Consider the following 16076-nt stretch of genomic DNA (forward strand, 5'->3'; position numbering starts at 1 on the left):
TCAAAAAACTAAAAATGGAACTGCCATTTGAACCAGCGATTCCACTACTAGGATTATACCCGAAGAATCTTGAAACACCAATTCAAAAGAACTTACGCACCCCTGTGTTCATTGCAGCACTGTTTACAATAACTAAGTGCTGGAAACAGCCTAAGTGCCCATCTGTAGATGAGTGGATCAAAAAAACTGTGGTACATTTACACAATGGAATACTATGTAGCAGAAAGAAAGGAGGAACTCCTGCCATTTGCAACAACATGGATGGAACTAGAGAGAATTATGCTTAGCGAAATAAGCCAGGCAAAGAAAAATACCATATGATATCACCTAATACAGGAAACTAAAGAACAACACAAAGAAAAGAACTAAATAGAACAAAGAGCAGAATAGCAGTCAATAGGGGGGAGGGGGGAGGGAGAGAAGGGGGATAAGTAAGGGAAGGGTTTAGTCAAAGAACCCGTATAAATGACTCATGGACATGGACAAACGGGGAGGGAATATGACTGTGGGAAAAGGGGTGGGCTGGGTGGGGGGGAGCTATGGGGGGGTAAAATGGAACAACTGTAATTGAAAAACCAAAAAATTAAAAAAAAAAAAAAAAGTTTAAAAACAAAATACTGTTTTCCCAGCCACATCCACTTGCTTGAGGTGGCTGCTGTTTTAGGATAGTAGCTCAGAACAAAGACATCGGTGTCAAGTAAAAGTAGCTTTGATTTCTTACTTGTACTTACCAGTTGTGTGACTTTGGTTAAGTTGCTTTGCCTCTCTGCGCCCTATGTTCTTCACCTGGAAGGTGGACATTGTATCGTTATCAAGCTCATAGGTTTGCTCTGATGATTAAATGAAGTTATGCATGTATGACTCTTTATACAATGAATGGCATACAGTAAATGTTTCAACCAAAATTAGTTATTGGTATTCATATATCAATGATATTTAATAGGTCTTTAAATATCTTTAAATATTCACAATATTTATAGTATCTTAGTATCTAAAGAAAATATATTTCTGTGTTGATTTACACTCTCCTAAAACACCTACTCCCAAGGTAGCTGTTATAATCTCTTTCTGTGAACACATTTTTATGACAAGTATTGGCTAGAAACTAAAACCCTAATTATATAGTAAAATACTTACATGGCTGTATTACTTCATAATCTTTAATTTGAGAGATGATAAATCTGATGGAAAATTTTGGATTAGCAATTTACGATGGGAATAAGTCTCCAGTCTAGCTCTTCTTACACATCAGCTGTGGAATAAACTTGGCTCTTGCTTTTAAAGGCAACCTGGAAGTTTGGATAGTTCCTCATTCTTTAGAAAGCACTTGTACATATGTTATATGTCGATATTTTCTTGTAGTTTGGGATCGCACTAGAGACCTATATGCTGATATCTGTTATTTGAAACATCTTTTCACTCTTTAAATTCTTCATCTCTTAAAAAATTGGGATTAATGTCTCTGTCACACACATTAAAGTATTTATTAACAGTCCAACCCATTCCTGAATATTGTATGGAAAAGAAATTACATGCTACCTGTTTTTGGAAATTTAGATACAGCTAAAATACTAATGAAAGGAATTAGAAATGATCAGATGTGTCAGTGTAGCTGTCTGTGTGAGGGGTTGTGAATGTGAAGTCAGGTCTGTCTCCTGCCCCTACTTCTTGGAAACAAAGGTGTGTGAGGTAATCAAAGGGAAAAGTCAAACTAAAACAAATATATCTCATTAACAAAGCAGTCAAGTCCCTTTATTTTTAAAATTTTATATACACATATGAATGATCTGTATAATGTACATTCAATATAGAAAGCTTTATATATGTGATAATGTATAGAACATTTCACAATTACACTAGTCTCTTACATAACATCTTGACATCTCTTTTTAATTTTTTTTTGCACAAGCTCCTTTTCCATTCAATTTGGTAAAGCCAGTTATACATACCGACGTATACTGTGACCTCCTGGAAGGCTAATGATTGAGGAGACAGGTACCAGTGATCAGATGCAGGGACGAATCTGATAGTGTTTGACCATGGGAGGAGGACAGCCCCGTGGACTCAGTCAGGAGAAGAAAAGACCCTTTTCCAGGGACAGGCGACTTAGCCCAATTTCTGTAGACTAGTTCAACCCCACAGTCACGCTAATTCAAAAAAACATTATAAAAACTAGGAAGAAAGTTTTGTCTTTTTGATTCACAGTCTTGTAAACAGATATAAAGGAACAAAATGTGCTTACATACATCAAGAAAAAAAATTCTTGTGTACCCACTTACGTTGATCCACAGAGTGCTTTCTTATAATGTGATACAATAGAATCACTGACTTTTTTTCCTAAATAAAAATATATTTATAGAAAAAGGAATAACACTGTCAGGAAATCAGGAGAAAGGCAGTTAAGTTTGCTTCAACATATCAGCTGGAGGAATGTGGACTGGGCACTGACTGGCCTTTCAGTGTTTATAGTCTCTCACGAATGTTTCAAGTCTGATAGCCAAGGTCACCTGCCTCATGGTCCACAGGAGGTGGCAGGTTAGACATGACTGACGCAGACGTCCCTGCGGTAAGGTAGCCAGCAACTCCAGGTCCTGTAAGAGAGAAAGGAAAACACATATATTCTAGAGAGCAGGGTCATGTGAAAACATTAACCTTTATAAAGATGTCAGAATCCCATCAAATACCCCATCACAAGAAACTGATAATCTTTTATAATTACCTAAACGTACAACTAACATTAACCAATAGCTACTTAGCACTATTTTCATGGTTTGCCTTTACTATGTGACAAAGTTAGACATGATTTCTAAACTTATGCTGGGCAGTAAAACTGCTGTGGAAATACAAAAAATCTTCCCTTCTCACATCTGGAAACTTCAATTTTTCAAAAAATCCTGGGCGCTGAAGGATAGCTATGTCAAAAAGAAAAAGAAAAAATAAAATAAAATAAAAGGAAACAACAGAGGAAAGAAACTCAAAACTTGGTCAGCCCATCCAAAAGTCATAGTTGATGAAATTTCCAACAGAAACTATCCATCAAGTAAACCTATTTTCACTTGGTGCCAAGAACTGCTATTATAACAAGTAACACCAAATGAACAAGGGTTGCTACACCAATGTTTCAGAAAGAAAAGCAAGGCTTGGAACATCTCATAGATCAAAACAAGAATGCTACAGGAACAGGTATTGCTATTTTAGTTTTATATTTCTTCCTTGATTCTAACAGTCTCTACTGCATAAAAATGCTATAATGCCAAGATATGTCCTATGAGCATATAATGGCTTTAGGCCTCTAGTTTACCTTAAACATTAGACATTTAATTACATCTCGGAATCACTGCACAAATGCACAGACTACTTGCAAGAGACACTGCAGCATAATACACATACTGAGCAATACTGTTAGCTGAAACTGTAGGAGGCAAAGCAAACAGCTAATGAACATTGCAAGGTTAGGGCTAGAAAGGCAGTGGGAGCGGCATGCATTGAGCAAAATGGTTCTCTACCTGCTTCAGAGCTACACAGAAGTTAGCAAGCTGCCTGGCAGAGCAGATCTAAAGCCCACTCCTGAGGTGAAGGGGGCTGCTGCCAGTTAGAAGGGAAGGAGAGACACCTGAGGGGAAAAAAGAAAGGTAAGCAGCAAAGGAAGTTGTGAGGGAGTGCACACAGCAGAGCAGTTTGATGAGGGCTGAGGCGTGACAGGGACCGATGCAGGACAAAAGGGGCACAACTCGGACCATCGTCTCTTCACCTTACGAGCATCTGCATCGAGGGCATGAAACAGCCTGTCCCGCTTAGAGGGCGCTGGGCATCCAGCGAGTGACCACTCGGCTTGCGTGAACTGTGACACGCCACGCAAGCACCAAGGCACCTGAAACCCTGAACTCATAAAATTTAGAAAAGGTTTCCCTTTTTAAGGCCCCGTGAGCCTGCATCTAGCACCCCGGCCTTCGCCATCCGGACACTGGGCCTCCACGGACCGCTCCGGAAAAGGCCACCGGGCCAACACACCCCTCTTCAGCAGGGGCAGCCGGCACCGCACTGCGGCACCACCTCGGCACTTCCCACCAGCCTATCGCTGCTGCACCTCAGGCACCGGATGACTAGGAAAGTAGCAAATAGGTCTCGGCAAAGACGGAGCCCTTAGGAACAAAACCCGAAACGCTCCGGAGCAGCACAGTTCCTGAGCACTTCTGATTATGGGCTCAATTTGCTTCACATCAAACAAGTAGATTATGAGACCCAATCATGAATGTTATGCACAGAGAATGGACCAAGGCTATGGTTCCCAAACCGTGTGCTGAGGCACCCCACGCAAACTCACAGGGGCAGTGCTGGGTATTTTTCACGTGAGATACAGAGAGACATCTGTTGCACACCATACAAACAGCAGCTTTCAAGGTAGGAGTTGGACATAACTACTTAATAAACTTAACTATTATGTTTCCTTTTTTTCTCGGGTAGATGAAAAAAATCACTAAGATATTAAGAGCACTGTGAAATGAGAAAATGTGGGACCTTCTGGGCTAAAATCTAAATTGCGAAATGATGGGTGTCGAAGGATTATCCAGAATATTCTAGCCCTATCACTTGCTTCTTTAGGAAAGACAAATCAATTCCTGGATATTTCTATAAATGGATTCTGAGAGGCTCTTTCCTTGACCCCCCTGGCCTCCTTGAGGACATGTCTGGTTTCTAGGGGCCGAAGTTACAGTCTGGTCCTCAGGATGGGATAGAGCAGTTGTGTTCTCCTGAGAAAGGTAGGAAGAAAGAGTGGGGGTTGCCAGAAACGCAACATGGGGCAACAGTGTGCAAGGCTGTCAGACTTAAAAGAAGTGAGAAAAGATGGAAAATTAACAAAGAATACCACAAACGGAACTGGCTGCCCTGACGGGGTCATGGAAGGAACATGAGCTCTGGTGAAATCGAACACAGGATGCTCAGCAGGGAAGAGGGACAGGAAGCTCTGCCTCGGCAGCGGGTGCCACAGTAAGCTGACACTGACCTCAGGGTAGCTTTGCTACCATGGCTCACAGTTCCTAAAGTCACTGGCATCCTGTCCTTGACAGGAGTCAAAAGAAAAGCAAAGGGTAATAAAAACCAACTCTGCAAAGAACTCAAGGACTGGTTTGAGGAGAGGCCCAAGAATTGTACCCGCTCTCCCTTTAATGACCTTAGGAAGCCAATTTAATTATTCCATATGCCTCTAAATAAATGTGTAAGTTTTTTCATCTCCATTTCTAGCTCCTAAAAGCATCTTCACTGAGTCCTGCTTCTCTTCCTTTCCCTGTTGTTCCTTCATCCACTGATTTTCTAGATGAGGTAATTTGAGAATTTTCACTGCTGAAATTATTTTTACAGGCCCTTTTACCTGTCAGTACCAAACTCTTCTAGAACCGAATAAATGGTTAAGTAACCCAGGCCCCTGGATAATGAGCAACCACAGCTACCTGCATCACAGGTAAAATACCACTGAGGCACTTTCAGGTGAGCATTTATCATAAAACAAAACCATGCGCCGGACTAGAAAGCCAGCCTCATCTCAATTTATCAACACCGAGTAACCTGCCTAGGGCATTTTTACATTTTCATTCCAAACCCTGAACACATGATTGAATGACATTTGCTCAGCAGCCAGGAAGAGGAAAATCATTGAATGTATTATTGGTCATTCTTATCTTATTTCAAAATAGTAATTAACTTTCCTTTATTTCTCCCCATCTCCTAAGCAAAATCCACTTACTTGTCTAATTCACCAAAAGTATCAGAAGGAAGAGCTGGTGATGTGTGTTCTCACAGCACCTTATTCTATTTGCAAATTGATTAGAGAGAAGCTGGGTACAATCTGAATCTTCTCAAGATTGAGGATAGGGAGGGGTAAATTTAAAATACAAATTCAGCATAAACATTGTATACATTCCATGCAGATGCACATAATAATTTTACCATTATTAGATGTATTTGCCCCTTTTATCAAACACATGACACACAACACATCAACGGAAAAGTGCGCGCACACACACACACACACACACACATCAGGCAACCCAAGCAATAAGCACACATCAATTCAACTGGCAGTACTTTCACCCTTCAGAATTAGCCCTGTTAAACAGAACAGACCAGAGCTGACGGGAAAATCTTCTGAAACAACTAACATCTCAAGAAAAGAACATCCCAGAATGATGATGTGCCAAGAACTGAACACTATCGGGGCAAACAAGATTGGAGCTACTCCTGACTTTCCTGTGTTGACACATCCACAGACTTCAGCAATGGCCTTCCGAAAGGTCACGATCACATCAAACCCTTTCCAGGCAGAGATCTGTACCATCTCCCCCTTGACTGGCTTTGTGTGAAATCCGCTGCATCGTGAGCCAGCCCAAGGGCTTGGAGAGATCTGTGAATAGCAGCCTTTCTTTTTCCCCAGCCGCCTTCACCCCCACAACCGATCACTGCTGCGGCTCACATGGCATTTCAGAAGCCACCCCATGGATCCAAGGAAAATGAAAGGCACAGACAGGAACCTTGACTCACTGTGCTTTCTCTATAGTGACTTATTAGGGAATTTGGACAAGTGTGAGGACCAAACTAATTTCTAAAGGAAGCCTAGGTCTCTGAAGATAAATCCCTATATGTTCTCCATCCTAACCACAGATCTCTGGGCCCATGGCCTGTTAGTAAGCCAAAAACTACTTGCAGTCTTTTATTCCATTAAGTCAAGTCAATGAATGTTAACTAAAGGAGAACAAAAATAATCAGAAGAGGCCTTCCTGTAGGGAAGCTTATAATCTACACCTTACTATTTCTTAGGGCCAGATTTTAAACAAGTTTAGGCTTAGCTAGAATAAGGCAGATTTTCCAATCATAACATCCTAATACAAAGTAATGAATGTAATTGACACAAGAATGAGGTATTTACATGTAAACTTTTGGAAAGAGTCTAAGGAGGTCAAGTTTTTAGTGTGCCTATGAGAACATACTCCTAATTAGAAGCTACAGCTCTATACCACATTGGAGAGAAACAGGGAACAGACCAAGACCATATCCCAGGTCCTTCTCTCCACAGAAATCACAGGACAGGGATGGGAAAGTCAGAGGGACACCTGCAACACTCTGCTCCCAATGGTCACCGACCAGCAGTCACGGTGCCTTGTTCATACATTTTAGGGCTCTGCTGATAAATTCTAGTGGATTAATATTAAAGTGATCACAGTGGGGGGGGGGGGGGGGGGCTGTATCACAACCTAATCTAAAACTAAAACCAAGCAAAACTTTCTCCAAAGTCCTTATTTTTGAATATTTAAGACTTGGTCGGGGAATGAATGAGGAAGGGGAGGGTGTTGGGCTGGGTGGAAAGGGAGAAAGAGCGGGGACAACTATGTAGTCTTCGTGATGCATAAACATCTATACTAGCAATCAGGATCATTAAAATAATTACACTAGTGTGAGAACACTAGGTAATAATTTCTTTCAATTGACCTACATCACCTCTAGTTAGAGGAGGACTTCAGGGCTGACATTTTTTTATATAGTGCTGAGCCTTGAGCAATGAGGGGTGAGGAGCACCCACCTCCCACACAGTTGGAAATTCAAGTGTAACTACACTTAGCCCGCCTCATACACGGATTCCCAACCTTGAAGTTGACCCTTGAACACGGGTTTAAACTTCATGGGTCATCTGAAAAAAATCCATGTATAAGTAGACCTGCACAGTTCAAACTTGCATTGTTCACAAGTCAGCTACTATAAATTTTAGACAGAGAGCAAAAACTACCTCCTATTCTTAAGGTTAATTTCAACTGAAAATCTTCATATCAGAGTCTATATATATTTCATTTATACCAGAGACTATATTTTATTTTCAGCATATAGCAACAGAATGCTGGGGCTTTTTTTTTAAACAGAAGCTAAAATGAAAATGAGTATTTTCAAATTATTTTGCAAATAATGTGTCAAATGAACAAGTGTCCTGAGCTTCAAAACTATATTACCTTTTGGTCCCTAAGCAATAAAACATCCTTTCCTTTATGGTACCCATATATTTCCTCCCATGAGAGGGTTATCCAGAAATATTTAGTAAAAGTACAGATTAATCACTGGATACTTAGAAGAAAAATATTTCACATATGAGTATACATATTTAGAACCTCAATCTGTTATTCTGACAGAAATGGAATGATGCTACCATGTTTCTAAGACTGTTATTTCTAACTAGGTATTTCTCCAGAATTTTTACATGTTCAAAATAAACATTTTGATACAGCCATGCTCCAACTATAACCCATGACACCACTAATCAATTTAATGCAACCTGAGCAGAGTTCACATTTCAGCACACATTCAACACAATAGCAGTTCACCTGTTGTCCAGGACTGAAAACAAGAGGTCTATTGTACGCCCACAGCACCTCCAGGACAGGGGTGCTTAGAAAAACCATCTAAATGCTATTTTTAGTCTAGTCAGGGCAAAAGGAAGGTCCATGTGGCTTCTGCCTTATGTCTTAGGGTAACCAATTAATTAAGCGTGATTTACCTGTGAGGTATCCTGCTGTTTGTGAGTCAGAAATAAACAAATCATGCTTCTGATCTTTGAAGGCACTCCAGACTGAAGAACGAGACAGGATTTCATTCACCTAGGGCCATAAAGCAAACTCTTTAAACACAAATAAGTTAAGAATTAGATATTGAAAGACGGAACTAAAGAGTAAAAGCAAAGTTCAAAGGCAAACAGAAGAAGGCTAGTTGAGGAAAGATTCGAAGATGGACTAAAACCTAGCATTCATCAACAACCTATACCAGGTACATCTCATTAAAGTAGACCTAAAGAAGCCCCTAATTCAGTCTTCCCTCTAAACTTGGACTCTATTATTTGAACTTACTATTTACTGACTAGCATGTAATTTGGGCAGGAAGTTTTCTTGTTGTAGTAACAACTGGCTGACAGTGTGGTATGGGCTCAGGAAAGATTCTTGAGGTAGGGGTATGGGGAGAAGATGAGGCAAACTAAAACTAAAACTTATAGTTGTCTTATGAGATCAATTAAGAGGATTATTTGTGATCAACACACTTCAGGAAATAAAATAGGTTAATATAAAAAGCATCAGAGTATCACATGTAAAATGGATAGTGTTCTGTGATTACACACACACACGATTGTAAATAATGTGTCTCCTGAACTAAGATGAAAGATGTTTCTTTCTGTGTGACATAGATTTTTAAAAGTTTAAGAAATTCCAACTTAAAGGTTATCTTTTGCATATCAATATTCAAATGAAATATGTATCATACACTTTGTATGTGCCACACACACTTGGACACATGATGTGAAACAGTCTGTCTCTGAAATGCTTCCAGTCTAGTAGGAGACAGCACCAGATAATTCAGTGGTAAGCATTGAAGTAGAGATATACATGGGGGCCATGTGCGTCCAAGAGGTTCCTTGTCCCAACCTTGGAAAGAAGCAATAGTGTAAGTGATTGGCTGTGAAGATAGTGGAAGGGTTCCTGTTTTGGAAACTATCATATTTCTTTTCTCCCTTTGGGAGTGGAAGGTGGGTGTCAGGGTTACTGTGCTAATTTCATCAATAGTCATGAGTCAGGTTAAGCGGAAGACAACTGTCTGCACATGGTACACAGGAGTGGCTTTGCTTGGCATTCAGAGCCCCCAAAGGCAACTCCTCCCCAAACAATTTACATAAACCTATGGTTAATGACTGCAGCAACACATGTTGTCTCTTTTTTAATGTCACTTTAAATTGTTCAAATGATGACACTGATATAATGGACAATGACATAAAAAATGTTTACTTAGCTGGAACACACAAACACTAAAGGAAAGCATTAAGTCAATTTAAACCTACAAAAGAACATCGGTAGGGAGAAATAACCCAAATGTCCATGGCAGATGGATGGGTGAACACACTGTGGCACACGCACACAGTGGACTATCACTCAGCCTTAAAAAGGAAAGCACTGATGCATACTACAACATGGGTGAACCCCAAGAACACATTCAGTGACAGGAGCCACACAAAAGGTCACACAAATTCCATTTACGTGAAAGGTCTGAAGCAGAATCCATAGAAAACAGAGTGGTAGCTTCGAGAGGCCGTGGGAGGGAGAAATGGGGAGTCACTGCTTAATGGGCACAGTTTCCTTTTGAGAACTAGGTAAGGTGCCAGTGACACAACACTGTTAACGTACTACATACCAATTAACTGTTCCCTTTGAAGTGATTATTTTTATGTTACTTAAATTTCACTTCAGTTAAAAAGAGAGACAGACGGACAGAGCATTAGTAGATAGGGCTATACAGTAACACTGAATGAGAACTCCTCCGAAGCAACGTAACAAATGAAACCAAAAAGGAAAATTAACTGGATTGGCCTGAAATCAGCATATACATGCAGCCGAACACATGAATATATATCTACGTGACGAAAAAAAGAAAATAACAGTTTATAAGCGCTAGTAAGAAAGGAGATGAAACGAAAATGTTCTGTATGTATTATATGGCATCACGTGATGTTTCGTGACTGCAGTTTCACTACCCAACAATAACTCCTTGAACTGAAAGTTAAACTTAATCAGCACTAAATATTCAATACTCTTCAATGCTGAAGAATTTCAGCATTTTCCTTCCTGAAATGTTTAACATGCTATCACTATACAGAATAAGTATCTTCTGGAGTAACTACTTGAGTACATGGTCTGTGTCTTTTCACTGGTTATGAGGCAGCTATGCTAGTCCATCCTTGGTCTGGTGATCAGCTCCAGTTACAGCCGACAGAACAACACGTGTGGGAGGAACCTGAGCAGAGGTGCATGGATCAGCCTTGGCCAAGACCCCTGGCTTTGAGAAGGCTTTGTTGTGGCCGGCGGAGCAAAGCTGGCTCTGTGCACTCGCTCACCTGTTCTCCGTGCTGCAGGCTTCGAGTCATCGCCTTGAGAGCTTTAACAATCTGAGCCTTTGTGGCTGCTGGACTGTCCAGGTTTTCGAGGCCAATGCCTTCAAGTAATTTTAAGAGGTATGGAACCAAATCTGCTTTCAGGGCCTGAAAGACAATATTATGTATACACGTATGCTGAAAAAAAATTGTGAACTGTCCACTGAAGAAATAATTTCACTCCCAGGACCATACCCAGAAGATGACAACCTGATTTATTTGAATGTCAGATGAAGATTTTTCAGTTCTTATTTAGTAAGATTTTAATCTATGCCATCAACTATTCTAAAGGCTACACAATAATTTTATTTACTCTTCCCAACACCTAATGACATAGGCACCATTATCATCAGTGATGGAAAAAATCACTTCGTGGAGGGTGAAACATGCCAACAGTCACAGGCCAGGCAGTGATCTGAGCTAAAGCTACAAAGGGCAGAATCAGAGCTTTTAGCCGCTACTCTGGGCTGCCTACTCTAATGACACGACACTAACGGACAACAATATTTGAAGTATCTAGTATCTTTTTCACATTTTCTTAGAAGATCAACTTTCATATTTACCATACATTTCCTATCAGCCTAATAAAAGCTAAATAATACTCTAGTTTCACACAATTTTCAATGCCCACTCTGAAACTCAAAGGAAAGAGGTGGAAGTAATTAACCTTTAGTAAGTGTATCTTTTACCAATATTATTCTCATAACAACCCTGTGAAGTAATCGTAACTTTTTTTACAGATGAGGAATCTGAGCATTGTTCAGTTAAGGATCATGCCTGAGGTCACAGAGCCATCAAGTGGTAGAACTAGCTCATGTCCTTTCCTATACAACAACCCCCCCCAAGCCAACTGTAACTGAGCTTCAGAACATCCAGTTCTGTACTTGATAACTGCCAGTTATCTGCCTAAACGAGGGGTGGAGTGGAAGGGAGAGATTTGAGAGGAAAGGGAGCTAGCTGGGAGGAGGTCCAGATAAAAAAGACACAGGGCCTCGCATTCAGGCTAAGGATGTCAGATGTCACTTAGTCATCTGGCAGGTAATGAGAAACCATTAAAGGGGTTTTAAGATAAAGAGCGACTCAGTTATATGCAAGAATTATATTTTATAAAGATCAGCCATAATGGTTTTTAACTGATTGTATGTTTTTGTTCTTTCACTGTCTGTTTACCTTGGTATCCACCAACTCTTATTTTCACTAGGTGGGTAGTCTCTTTGAAAAGGATAAACAAAATCTTGGCATGTTTCTTAAATATGACTTAAGAAACAAAGGAAAGAATAAACAAAATGAATCTTTCCAAAGAGGGTGCAGCAAATTTTATAAAACAAACTAAGGGTAAATGCTTAGTAGACAACCAAAATTTTAAATTTAAGCATTGGTAGCATGCTTGGCAGCTGGCCCACCTTTCTCTGTATGTACATCTACACTTGTGCCCGTGTATGTGTGTGTATAAAATCTAAAATCATGCATGCACAACTCCCAAGTTACCGCTCTGCTAAACCTCAGTGAGGGAAACCAAGCAGTGCTAAGCAAGTAAAAACCTATTTTTCTGGTATGTTTGCTTTCCTAAAATAGTGCTTAAATCTGGAAGTCACTTACTTGTGCTACTAATTCACTCTGCTCCTTCTGAAACATTCGATTAATTGCTTCACAGGCCAGACCAACAACATCTGGCCGCTTTTTCATCCCATTGAGTAGTGGGCCAATGGTCTCCAAAGATGCCATGGCTCGAACACAGAGCTAAAGGCCCAAAAAGAGGTTACTTGCAGGGTGACAGTATTTTATATGCACAGTAAATATAATAATAAAATATATAAAGAACCTACATTCAGTTTAATAATGAACTGAATCAAATTCAGTCCTCTATTAATTATATCATTAAACTGGTTTAAGAGCTGTTTCAGTATCATGTAGTTCATATGAAGAACGGCACAAACAGCAGTAAAGAATTCATACTATAACGTACATTAGTCAGAAAGAGGGAGCACAGATAAATCCTAGAACTATAATCTACTAAACGATTTCACCAATACCTCGTTTTCAGACAGGGCATGGATAACCCGAATGGCACTCTTAGGAATGGCATTGTTCCTATGATTCATTGCTTGGATAACTTTGGGAAGATGGCCCAATGGTGGGACTTGATCAGCGAGCTGAGGCTGAGTATTGAAGAGACATACTGTAGCCATCGTCAAAGTTTCCAGAGTTTCTCCCTGAAGGGTATAAAACAAACAAGCAAACTATGAAATACTGATACAGTCCTAAACATCCCTGGCAATTATTTGGTATTCAAAACTATGCATCCTCAAATTCCATGTACTGATACTTGAAAACTGATTCACAAATCCTATTAAGAACAAACTTCCCCATCTTGATAGAAGGCATAAGTTTAAAGGACTTTAAGATCTTTATCTTACCAGCCTTTCACAGCTCATTTCTATTGCAGGTTTAAGAGACCATCTCCCACAAGATAGTACTAGAAATTCTTAGATGATGTTATACGAATATCAGTGTCAGAGAGCATCAATAATTCACAAGAATGCAGAACAAATGAAGTGTTTTCCCCAGCTCTATTAAAAATCCTACTAGTTAACATGTCTCGTTGCCAAAATGCACTTTCTATTGTGCATAATGGATAATAAAGATCTATAACATACTACTATATGCAGGCATACATTCATAACAAAATGTGTTACAAATGAACATGGAAATTGGGATATGCCCAAAAAGAAAAGTGACATAGGAGAAACACACTGTGTGTTTTTCCCTTTCCAGGTATCTACTTTGAAGATTTCCTTACTTAAACAAGCTATATGTAGTAAAAATCCCAGTAAAGAGAAAGTATGACTATGGATAAGAAATATGTAAATATTTCTATACTAATGTATTTTTAAAGTTTTGTTAAACTAATAATAGTAATCAATAATTTCTAAGTATTTGACCAGTGCCAGAAATTATGCAAAGCTCTCCACATACATCCAAACCTATTAAAATGTCAGCCTTAGGGGAAGGTGCTGTGATCACTCAGAAATGAGGCAAGTGAGTCAGAGTCATGAGGTGCTACCCGAGGCCACAGAGCTTAGCTGTGACAGAGCTCCAACGAGACAGCTTGGGCTCTTAAGGACTGCTCTACCGCCAGCTTAATTCAACAACAACCATGTATGTACTCAATTATTTTCAATTTAAAGATTCAAATAACAGAACCTTGTATACTCTCAGGGTTTCTAATTCACCAAACCAAGCCCAAGGCTCCTTCCTCACTCACTCCTGCTTTGCAAGCAGCCTTTGGCTTGCAGCATGGGCAGAGTCCACCCGTGAAGCTCCTACTCTCCTGTCAATGTCTGTAACTAGGGTCCATCCCTGCCACATGTAGAAGCTGAGGAAAGAGCATGGCCTAGCAGAACACGCTTCCATTTAGGTTTCTATACTGAACATTTACGTTTCTCCTTAAAATTACACAATCATTGGAAATGGAGTAGCAGAAACCCTCTTTCTGAGCTTCTACAATTGTCAGAAATAGCACCTTATCAGTATAGACACCTATAGTTGTGGTTCAAAAATAACCATTTTACCAAGGAGTATCACTTTTGAACATTCCGGAAAAAAGACGGGTGCATCTGAATCTAAAGGTGGCTGCTATATCACAAGAAGCAGCCAATTCTTAATGCACAGTCAGTAAGGATGGTGTTGCAGAAGAAACCCTATCAGTGTATTTAGCAAACGATCTGATTAGCTGAAGCTTACATGAGGATTGTTCTTCTCGAGGAGCTCAGTTAATTTTTCTAGTAGTGCAATAAGAAATTCTCTAGGTTTTCTTAGAACCCAGGCTGGTTGTGCAATGAAGATTCTCAAGAAAACGCCTCCAACAGCAAGTTCATCCTCTGCTTCACCAAACACTACAGTAAAATCTTCAGGCAACTTTAAACAGGAAAAGAACCATAGTCAAGCCACTTAATCATCATTACTTGCACATTAAATAAATGCAAACTATTGAAGACATGATTATGAAATTAAGTAGTCCTTGTCATTGATACAATCAAATAATAATTACTGTAAGTTTTATTGTCTCTTAATAAAATTCAGAGAGTTGGTTTGATTAGTTACTTAATTTAAAAGTGAGCAATTCTAGTTTTATGTTTAAATTTTTATTTTCCAAGAGAAGATCTTAATGTCTTAAGACAAAGTATCTAAGAGGCTGGCATTAAACTGACTCAGCAGGAACTTTTTAAAAATACAGTAAAATGAAAAATTCCTTTATCTGTATAAAAGTATATTTACCTTCCAGTTTACATCAGGGTTGTCTTGCTGATTTTTAAAGTGCCTGGGAGTGAAGAAGGAGGAATATCAAACTTTAGTCACAAGATACACTCCCATTAGCCTTTAAAGTAAGTCTTAAGAGAGCTGAGAGACAAATGCAAAACGTTTGCCCTTCCCAATGATTTTACCTGAAGGCCCTAAGTCACTACATGTGTCTTTACTTACTCTAGCATCATTTCTCTAACTGTTGTGGACACTTTATCTCTGGAACTATCATTCCAAATTAACTCAGGATTTTCATGAGTTCCTTCAAAAATATGGACAGCAGCTTCAGGGTTGTCTCTCATGGCATCCATGAAAACACTTGGTAGAAATTTTATTAATGTAAGTCGAACCTATTTAAGGAGGTTGAGAAAAAAAAAACTATTGGAAACATCTCAATATTTGCTTTGTTTTGCATTTCTTTAAGACAGAATATTGCCAAAACTATTACCCAAAAGTCCTGGAGTGGGAAGGGATAAATCTTGGTTTATGCAAAGGTAACTTGAACAAGCCTCACTATGATCTGCTCCTACTTACCTATCTAGTTTCAATTCCATTCTCTGTCACAGATTTTAGAAACTTTCAGAAATTCAGTATCACTGGTATGTCAAGTGTCCAGAACACATTCTTCCAGACCATGCTTTGCACATGCTGCTCCCTCTTTTCAGAACATGCTTAGCTGGCCTGTCCCTCCCAACTTTACTGCATGCCTCCCACCGTCAAGAACAAATTTTTCTCATGCCTTGCATCCTACATGTATTTTTAGTGCATGTACCATGTTTTATATTACACTGTAACTTTTTCCAAAAAGGATTTAAAAAGCAGCTTT

The 16076-nt window shown here is 39.5% G+C and overlaps 1 protein-coding gene across 1 annotated transcript in view; it reads right to left on the reverse strand.

The window, feature by feature from the left end:
- Positions 1-1725: 1725 nt before the first annotated feature.
- Positions 1726-16076, reverse strand: part of DNAJC13 (DnaJ heat shock protein family (Hsp40) member C13) — a 118832-nt gene continuing 104481 nt past the window's right edge. Inside the window, exons 49-56 of the mRNA XM_090284338.1 lie at positions 15431-15600; positions 15227-15269; positions 14693-14866; positions 12982-13161; positions 12548-12688; positions 10913-11056; positions 8537-8636; positions 1726-2591 (exon numbers count right to left, since the gene is read on the reverse strand). Coding sequence (XP_090140464.1) covers positions 2485-2591; positions 8537-8636; positions 10913-11056; positions 12548-12688; positions 12982-13161; positions 14693-14866; positions 15227-15269; positions 15431-15600 — 1059 coding nt within the window. The 3' untranslated portion in view covers positions 1726-2484. The remainder of the gene's footprint in view (positions 2592-8536; positions 8637-10912; positions 11057-12547; positions 12689-12981; positions 13162-14692; positions 14867-15226; positions 15270-15430; positions 15601-16076) is intronic.

This window comes from Furipterus horrens, unplaced genomic scaffold, assembly GCF_987537825.1.
Source record: "Furipterus horrens unplaced genomic scaffold, mFurHor1.1.pri manual_scaffold_7, whole genome shotgun sequence".
NCBI lineage: Eukaryota > Metazoa > Chordata > Mammalia > Chiroptera > Furipteridae > Furipterus > Furipterus horrens.